The 9,402-nt window shown below is 54.2% G+C and overlaps 1 protein-coding gene and 1 long non-coding RNA gene across 54 annotated transcripts; one reads left to right on the top strand and one right to left on the bottom strand.

The window, feature by feature from the left end:
* Positions 1-756: 756 nt before the first annotated feature.
* On the bottom strand, positions 757-7,466 carry LOC127927826 (protein SPT2 homolog). Of its 50 annotated transcripts, none has more exons than XM_052514498.1 (6): positions 2,495-7,466; positions 2,363-2,450; positions 2,112-2,155; positions 1,780-1,823; positions 1,595-1,726; positions 757-1,487 (listed from the first exon to the last, which is right to left on the bottom strand). In XM_052514498.1, the coding sequence occupies exon 1, from the start codon at positions 5,211-5,213 to the stop codon at positions 3,963-3,965; it is 1,251 nt and encodes a 416-aa protein (XP_052370458.1). In that variant the 5' UTR covers positions 5,214-7,466; the 3' UTR covers positions 757-1,487; positions 1,595-1,726; positions 1,780-1,823; positions 2,112-2,155; positions 2,363-2,450; positions 2,495-3,962. The 50 variants fall into 50 exon arrangements, with proteins under 50 accessions (XP_052370458.1, XP_052370479.1, XP_052370472.1 ...); XM_052514519.1 differs by lacking the exons at positions 1,780-1,823; positions 2,112-2,155 and having other exon boundaries at positions 2,495-2,647; positions 2,692-2,746; positions 2,890-7,466; XM_052514512.1 differs by lacking the exons at positions 1,780-1,823; positions 2,112-2,155 and having other exon boundaries at positions 2,495-2,845; positions 2,890-2,944; positions 3,044-7,466.
* On the top strand, positions 7,355-9,052 carry LOC127927831 (uncharacterized). 4 transcript variants are annotated; one of them, XR_008129198.1, is made up of 4 exons: positions 7,355-7,431; positions 7,588-7,639; positions 7,793-8,347; positions 8,544-9,052. It is a non-coding gene; the product is annotated as an uncharacterized LOC127927831 (long non-coding RNA). The 4 variants fall into 4 exon arrangements; XR_008129195.1 differs by lacking the exon at positions 7,355-7,431 and having other exon boundaries at positions 7,509-7,639; positions 7,845-8,347; XR_008129197.1 differs by lacking the exon at positions 7,355-7,431 and having other exon boundaries at positions 7,511-7,639; positions 7,934-8,347.
* The last annotated feature ends 350 nt before the right edge of the window (positions 9,053-9,402 follow it).

The raw sequence follows: 9,402 nt of genomic DNA, 5'->3' as shown, positions 1-9,402 counted from the left end.
TGACCTTCATGTCTTATAGTAATGATGGACTGACCTTCATGTCTTATAGTAATGATGGACTGACCTTCATGTCTTACAGTAATGATGGACTGACCTTCATGTCTTACAGTAATGATGGACTGACCTTCATGTCTTATAGTAATGATGGACTGACCTTCATGTCTTATAGTAATGATGGACTGACCTTCATGTCTTATAGTAATGATGGACTGACCTTCATGTCTTATAGTAATGATGGACTGACCTTCATGTCTTATAGTAATGATGGACTGACCTTCATGTCTTACAGTAATGATGGACTGACCTTCATGTCTTATAGTAATGATGGACTGACCTTCATGTCTTATAGTAATGATGGACTGACCTTCATGTCTTACAGTAATGATGGACTGACCTTCATGTCTTATAGAAATGATGGACTGACCTTCATGTCTTATAGTAATGATGGACTGACCTTCATGTCTTACAGTAATGATGGACTGACCTTCATGTCTTATAGTAATGATGGACTGACCTTCATGTCTTAAAGTAATGATGGACAAAACTGAGTGCAAACATGCAACATCCCATAGACAATAACCCACGAAATACCCAAAGAAGCCTAAATATGGTTCCCAATCAGAGACAACGATAAACAGCGGCCTCTAATTGAGAACCAATCTAGGCAACCATAGACATCCATAAACACCTAGATGGTAAACAACCCCATACACCTACTGTAACGATGGGTGAGTGAAATGAGTGAGGAGTCAGATGCAGAGAGCGAAATACGGGAAAACGCTTTAATGTCCTTCAAAACCTAACAGGTCCAAAACATGGGTGAATGCCCAAAACACTGGCGCTAAAACCAACCCAAAACCTAGACACACACTGGACAGCGAAAACCCAAAACAAAACACGATACATCACCAAACGTAACAACCAACAAGCCAGAACAAACACCAGCGGGCAAAACGAACTTAAATAACACCCATCCCAAAACCCCAACAAGGAACAGGTGAAAACAATTAGACAGAAACAAACGAAAAGGAAAAAGGGATCGGTGGCAGCTAGTAGACCGGCGACGACCGCCGAGCAGGAAGGGGAGCCACCTTCAGTGACAGCTAATAGACCGCCGAGCAGGAAGGGGAGCCACCTTCAGTGACAGCTAATAGACCGCCGAGCAGGAAGGGGAGCCACCTTCAGTGGCAGCTAATAGACCGCCGAGCAGGAAGGGGAGCCACCTTCAGTGGCAGCTAATAGACCGCCGAGCAGGAAGGGGAGCCACCTTCAGTGGCAGCTAATAGACCGCCGAGCAGGAAGGGGAGCCACCTTCAGTGGCAGCTAATAGACCGCCGAGCAGGAAGGGGAGCCACCTTCAGTGGCAGCTAATAGACCGCCGAGCAGGAAGGGGAGCCACCTTCAGTGGCAGCTAATAGACCGCCGAGCAGGAAGGGGAGCCACCTTCAGTGGCAGCTAATAGACCGCCGAGCAGGAAGGGGAGCCACCTTCAGTGGCAGCTAATAGACCGCCGAGCAGGAAGGGGTGGCAGCCACCTTCAGTGGCAGCTAATAGACTGCCGAGCAGGAAGCCACCGAGCAGGAAGGGGAGCCACCTTCAGTGGCAGCTAATAGACCGCCGAGCAGGAAGGGGAGCCACCTTCAGTGGCAGCTAATAGACCGCCGAGCAGGAAGGGGAGCCACCTTCAGTGGCAGCTAATAGACCGCCGAGCAGGAAGGGGAGCCACCTTCAGTGGCAGCTAATAGACCGCCGAGCGCCACCCGAGCAGGAAGGGGCCACCTTCAGTGGCAGCTAATAGACCGCCGAGCAGGAAGGGGAGCCACCTTCAGTGGCAGCTAGGAAGGCAGGAAGGGGAGCCACCTTCAGTGGCAGCTAATAGACCGCCGAGCAGGAAGGGGAGCCACCTTCAGTGGCAGCTAATAGACCGCCGAGCCACCCGGGCAGGAAGGGGAGCCACCTTCAGTGGCAGCTAATAGACCGCCGAGTGCCACCCGAGCAGGAAGGGGAGCCACCTTCAGTGGCAGCTAATAGACCGCCGAGTGCCACCCGAGCAGGAAGGGGAGCCACCTTCAGTGGCAGCTAATAGACCGCCGAGCAGGAAAGGGAGCCACCTTCAGTGGCAGCTAATAGACCGCCGAGCAGGAAGGGGAGCCACCTTCAGTGGCAGCTAATAGACCGGCGACGACCGCCGAGCAGGAAGGGGAGTCACCTTCAGTGGCAGCTAATAGACCGCCGAGTGCCACCCGAGCAGGAAGGGGAACCACCTTCAGTGACAGCTAATAGACCGGCGACGACCGCCGAGCAGGAAGGGGAGTCACCTTCAGTGGCAGCTAATAGACCGCCGAGCAGGAAGGGGAGTCACCTTCAGTGGCAGCTAATAGACCGCCGAGCAGGAAGGGGAGCCACCTTCAGTGGCAGCTAATAGACCGCCGAGCAGGAAGGGGAGCCACCTTCAGTGGCAGCTAATAGACCGCCGAGCAGGAAGGGGAGTCACCTTCAGTGGCAGCTAATAGACCGCCGAGCAGGAAGGGGAGCCACCTTCAGTGGCAGCTAATAGACCGCCGAGTGCCACCCGAGCAGGAAGGGGAGCCACCTTCAGTGACAGCTAATAGACCGGCGACGACCGCCGAGCAGGAAGGGGAGCCACCTTCAGTGGCAGCTAATAGACCGCCGAGCAGGAAGGGGAGTCACCTTCAGTGGCAGCTAATAGACCGCCGAGTGCCACCCGAGCAGGAAGGGGAGCCACCTTCAGTGGCAGCTAATAGACCGCCGAGCAGGAAGGGGAGCCACCTTCAGTGGCAGCTAATAGACCGCCGAGCGCCACCCGAGCAGGAAGGGGAGCCACCTTCAGTGGCAGCTAATAGACCGCCGAGCAGGAAGGGGAGCCACCTTCAGTGGCAGCTAATAGACCGCCGAGCGCCACCCGAGCAGGAAGGGGAGCCACCTTCAGTGGCAGATAATAGACCGCCGAGCGCCACCCGAGCAGGAAGGGGAGCCACCTTCAGTGGCAGGTAATAGACCGCCGAGCAGGAAGGGGAGCCACCTTCAGTGGCAGCTAATAGACCGCCGAGCAGGAAGGGGAGCCACCTTCAGTGGCAGCTAATTGACCGCCGAGCGCCACCCGAGCAGGAAGGGGTGGTATTTGTGACACCTACAAAACCCCTAGACAGTATAACAACACATACATCACCCATGTCACACCCTGACCTAACCAAAATACATAATTGCATAACGTGTGACCTCCAGTCAGACTCCAGTATTAGAGCTGTTATCAGGAGAAGACTAGGAGAAAAGAGCTGTTATCAGGAACCTCTGAGGGGATCTTATCTAAGGAATGTACCATGAGCAGAGAGACAACCCTTAACCCTTGCACAGGTGTTTTAGTCCACAGCACCAAACCACCCCCTAGCAATCAGAGACAACCCTTGTTCCCAAGAGCTCCAAGGTAACCTGACTGATTGACTATCGCCCTGTAGCACTCACATCTGTAATGATGGAGTGCTTTGAAAGGCAGGTCATGACACACATCTACACAAGAGGCTCCCCACTGCCCTCTCCTACCTGGACAAGAGGCTCCCCACTGCCCTCTCCCATCTGGACTAGAGGCTCCCCACTGCCCTCTCCTACCTGGACAAGAGGCTCCCCACTGCCCTCTCCTACCTGGACAAGAGGCTCCCCACTGCCCTCTCCTACCTGGACAAGAGGCTCCCCACTGCCCTCTCCCATCTGGACAAGAGGCTCCCCACTGCCCTCTCCCATCTGGACAAGAGGCTCCCCACTGCCCTCTCCCATCTGGACAAGAGGCTCCCCACTGCCCTCACCCATCTGGACAAGAGGCTCCCCACTGCCCTCTACCATCTGGACTAGAGGCTCCCCACTGCCCTCTCCCATCTGGACAAGAGGCTCCCCACTGCCCTCTCCTACCTGGACAAGAGGCTCCCCACTGCCCTCTCCCATCTGGACTAGAGGCTCCCCACTGCCCTCTCCCATCTGGACAAGAGGCTCCCCACTGCCCTCCCCATCTGGACAAGAGGCTCCCCACTGCCCTCTACCATCTGGACTAGAGGCTCCCCACTGCCCTCTCCCATCTGGACAAGAGGCTCCCCACTGCCCTCTCCTACCTGGACAAGAGGCTCCCCACTGCCCTCTCCCATCTGGACTAGAGGCTCCCCACTGCCCTCTCCCATCTGGACAAGAGGCTCCCCACTGCCCTCTACCATCTGGACTAGAGGCTCCCCACTGCCCTCTCCCATCTGGACTAGAGGCTCCCCACTGCCCTCTCCCATCTGGACAAGAGGCTCCCCACTGCCCTCTACCATCTGGACTAGAGGCTCCCCACTGCCCTCTCCCATCTGGACTAGAGGCTCCCCACTGCCCTCTCCCATCTGGACAAGAGGCTCCCCACTGCCCTCTACCATCTGGACTAGAGGCTCCCCACTGCCCTCTCCCATCTGGACTAGAGGCTCCCCACTGCCCTCTCCCATCTGGACAAGAGGCTCCCCACTGCCCTCCCCCATCTGGACAAGAGGCTCCCCACTGCCCTCTCCCATCTGGACAAGAGGCTCCCCACTGCCCTCTCCTACCTGGACAAGAGGCTCCCCACTGCCCTCTCCTACCTGGACAAGAGGCTCCCCACTGCCCTCTCCTACCTGGACAAGAGGCTCCCCACTGCCCTCTCCCACCTGGACAAGAGGCTCCCCACTGCCCTCTCCTACCTGGACAAGAGGCTCCCCACTGCCCTCTCCCATCTGGACAAGAGGCTCCCCACTGCCCTCTCCCATCTGGACAAGAGGCTCCCCACTGCCCTCTCCTACCTGGACAAGAGGCTCCCCACTGCCCTCTCCCATCTGGACAAGAGGCTCCCCACTGCCCTCTCCCACCTGGACAAGAGGCTCCCCACTGCCCTCTCCTACCTGGACAAGAGGCTCCCCACTGCCCTCTCCCACCTGGACAAGAGGCTCCCCACTGCCCTCTCCCATCTGGACAAGAGGCTCCCCACTGCCCTCTCCCATCTGGACAAGAGGCTCCCCACTGCCCTCTCCCATCTGGACAAGAGGCTCCCCACTGCCCTCTCCCATCTGGACAAGATCCTGGACTTCCTGATGGGCCGCCCCCATATGGTGAGGAAAGGCAACAACACATCCGCCACGCAGATCCTCAACCCAGGGGCCCCTCAGTTCCCTCCTGTACTCCCTGTTCACCAACGACTGCATGGCCCTGCGACCGGGAGACCTATGAGGCGACGCACTATTGGCCCAGCGTCGTCCGGCTTAAGGGTGGATGTACCGGCCGGCCAAAGACAGCTCCACATTGATCTGGTACTGGTACTCCCTGTATATAGCTCCACATTGATCTGGTACTCCCTGTATATAGCTCCACATTGATCTGGTACTTCCTGTATATAGCTCCACATTGATCAGGTACTGGTACTCCAATCAATCAATCAATCAAATTCTATTTATATAGCCCTTCGTACATCAGCTGATATCTCAAAGTGCTGTACAGAAACCCAGCCTAAAACCCCAAACAGCAAGCAATGCAGGTGTAGAAGCACGGTGGCTAGGAAAAACTCCCTAGAAAGGCCAAAACCTAGGAAGAAACCTTGAGAGGAACCAGGCTATGTGGGGTGGCCAGTCCTCTTCTGGCTGTGCCGGGTGGAGATTATAACAGAACATGGCCAAGATGTTCAAATGTTCATAAATGACCAGCATGGTCGAATAATAACAAGGCAGAACAGTTGAAACTGGAGCAGCAGCACAGTCAGGTGGACTGGGGACAGCAAGGAGTCATCATGTTAGTTTGTCCTGGGGCACGGTCCTTGGGCTCAGGTCCTCCGAGAGAGAGAAAGAAAGAGAGAATTAGAGAGAGCATATGTGGGGTGGCCAGTCCTCTTCTGGCTGTGCCGTGAGGAGATTATAACAGAACATGGCCAAGATGTTCAAATGTTCATAAATGACCAGCATGGTCCAATAATAATAAGGCAGAACAGTTGAAACTGGAGCAGCAGCACGGCCAGGTGGACTGGGGACAGCAAGGAGTCATCATGTCAGGTCGTCCTGAGGCATGGTCCTAGGGCTCAGGTCAGTTGAAACTGGAGCAGCAGCATGGCCAGGTGGACTGGGGACAGCAAGGAGCCATCATGTCAGGTAGTCCTGGGGCATGGTCCTAGGGCTCAGGTCCTCCGAGAGAGAGAAAGAAAGAAGGAGAGAATTAGAGAACGCACACTTAGATTCACACAGGACACCGGATAGGACAGGAGAAGTACTCCAGATATAACAAACTGACCCTAGCCCCCCGACACAAACTACTGCAGCATAAATACTGGAGGCTGAGACAGGAGGGGTCAGGAGACACTGTGGCCCCATCCGAGGACACCCCCGGACAGGGCCAAACAGGAAGGATATAACCCCACCCACTTTGCCAAAGCACAGCCCCCACACCACTAGAGGGATATCTTCAACCACCAACTTACCATCCTGAGACAAGGCTGAGTATAGCCCACAAAGATCTCCGCCACGACACAACCCAAGGGGGGGGCGCCAACCCAGACAGGATGACCACAACAGTGAATCAACCCACTCAGGTGGAAATGTCAAACACAAACTGAGTGTGGGGATGGTGGAAGAACATCACAGGGTCATATTTAAATACTCCCTGTATATAGCTCCACATTGATCTGGTACTTCCTGTATATAGCTCCACATTGATCTGGTACTTCCTGTATATAGCTCCACATTGATCTGGTACTGGTACTCCCTGTATATAGCTCAGGTCAGGGGTCAGGGTTAGCTGTCTGGCGCCTACCTCAGGTCAGGGGTCAGGGTTAGCTGTATGAAGCCTACCTCAGGTCAGGGGTCAGGGTTAGCTGTATGAAGCCTACCTCAGGTCAGGGGTCAGGGTTAGCTGTATGAAGCCTACCTCAGGTCAGGGGTCAGGGTTAGCTGTATGACGCCTAGGACTTGGTCAGACTGCTGCAGGTCAACTAACATCTCCGGGTCGTCCTCATGCTCCTTCATGACATCAGAACCATACGGCTCTGCTTTTCAGGTCTGTCACAACACCCGGGAACACAGTGTGCTGCAGACAGGGAGAGACGGATAGGGTTTAATCTTGTCCATAAACCGGGAACACCGTGTGCTGGAGAGCGAGGGAGCGAGAGAGCAGAGAGCTGCCCAGAGCTGACAAACACTGGTGCTGGAGGGGGAGAGGGAAGAGTACATGACAGAAACAGACAGGTTAGTATGTGACAGATCAGAGTTCAGGAGAAACAGACAGGTTAGTACGTGACAGATCAGAGGTCAGCTGGGTCAGGAGGAGAAACAGACAGGTTAGTACGTGACAGATCAGAGGTTGGCTGGGTCAGGAGGAGAAACAGACAGGTTAGTACATGACAGATCAGAGGTCAGCTGGGTCAGGAGGAGAAACAGACAGGTTAGTATGTGACAGATCAGAGGTCAGCTGGGTCAGGAGGAGAAACAGACAGGTTAGTACATGACAGATCAGAGGTTGGCTGGGTCAGGAGGAGAAACAGACAGGTTAGTACATGACAGATCAGAGGTCAGCTGGGTCAGGAGGAGGAACAGACAGGTTAGTACATGACAGATCAGAGGTCGGCTGGGTCAGGAGGAGAAACAGACAGGTTAGTACGTGACAGATCAGAGGTCAGCTGGGTCAGGAGGAGAAACAGACAGGTTAGTACATGACAGATCAGAGGTCAGCTGGGTCAGGAGAAACAGACAGGTTAGTACATGACAGATCAGAGGTCAGCTGGGTCAGGAGGAGAAACAGACAGGTTAGAACGTGACAGATCAGAGGTCGGCTGGGTCAGGAGGAGAAACAGACAGGTTAGAACGTGACAGATCAGAGGTCAGGAGAAACAGACAGGTTAGTACGTGACAGATCAGAGGTCAGCTGGGTCAGGAGAAACAGACAGGTTAGAACGTGACAGATCAGAGGTCAGCTGGGTCAGGAGAAACAGACAGGTTAGTACATGACAGATCAGAGGTCAGCTGGGTCAGGAGGAGAAACAGACAGGTTAGTACATGACAGATCAGAGGTCAGGAGAAACAGACAGGTTAGTACGTGACAGATCAGAGGTCAGCTGGGTCAGGAGAAACAGACAGGTTAGAACGTGACAGATCAGAGGTCAGCTGGGTCAGGAGAAACAGACAGGTTAGAACGTGACAGATCAGAGGTCAGCTGGGTCAGGAGAAACAGACAGGTTAGTACATGACAGATCAGAGGTCAGCTGGGTCAGGAGGAGAAACAGACAGGTTAGAACGTGACAGATCAGAGGTCAGCTGGGTCAGGAGGAGAAACAGACAGGTTAGTACGTGACAGATCAGAGGTCAGGAGAAACAGACAGGTTAGTACATGACAGATCAGAGGTCAGCTGGGTCAGGAGGAGAAACAGACAGGTTAGTACGTGACAGATCAGAGGTCAGCTGGGTCAGGAGGAGAAACAGACAGGTTAGTACGTGACAGATCAGAGGTCAGCCTGGTCAGGAGGAGAAACAGACAGGTTAGTACATGACAGATCAGAGGTCAGCTGGGTCAGGAGGAGAAACAGACAGGTTAGTACATGACAGATCAGAGGTCAGCTGGGTCAGGAGGAGAAACAGACAGGTTAGTACATGACAGATCAGAGGTCAGGAGAAACAGACAGGTTAGTACATGACAGATCAGAGGTCAGCTGGGTCAGGAGGAGGAACAGACAGGTTAGTACATGACAGATCAGAGGTCAGGAGAAACAGACAGGTTAGTACATGACAGATCAGAGGTCAGGAGAAACAGACAGGTTAGTACGTGACAGATCAGAGGTCAGCTGGGTCAGGAGAAACAGACAGGTTAGTACATGACAGATCAGAGGTCAGCCTGGTCAGGAGGAGAAACAGACATGTTAGTACATGACAGATCAGAGGTCAGCTGGGTCAGCAGGAACAGACAGGTTAGTACATGACAGATCAGAGGTCAGCTGGGTCTTGGGAGACAGGAGCCGGTCTGAGATCAGATCAAGAGAGGGGCAACTCTGAGCTAAAACAGACCAAGTCAGGTACCTTGAATCCAATGATGAAAAGGCTGAGGGTGTCCAGGAGTCAGACAGCCCTCCAGCAGGGACTGACTGGACGCTTCTGCACAGACACACTACCCTGAGTACACTGCAGAACACAGACACACTACCCTGAGTACACTGCAGAACAGACACACTACCCTGAGTACACTGCAGAACACAAACACACTACCCTGAGTACACTGCAGAACACAGACACACTACCCTGAGTACACTGCAGAACACAGACACACTACCCTGAGTACACTGCAGAACACAGACACACTACCCTGAGTACACTGCAGAACACAGACACACTACCCTGAGTACACTGCAGAACACAGACACACTAC

The sequence above is a fragment of the Oncorhynchus keta genome, unplaced genomic scaffold (genome assembly GCF_023373465.1).
Source record: "Oncorhynchus keta strain PuntledgeMale-10-30-2019 unplaced genomic scaffold, Oket_V2 Un_scaffold_17943_pilon_pilon, whole genome shotgun sequence".
NCBI lineage: Eukaryota > Metazoa > Chordata > Actinopteri > Salmoniformes > Salmonidae > Oncorhynchus > Oncorhynchus keta.
Note: the sequence above shows the minus strand (reverse complement) of the source record. Positions and strands in the feature narration are given on the sequence as shown.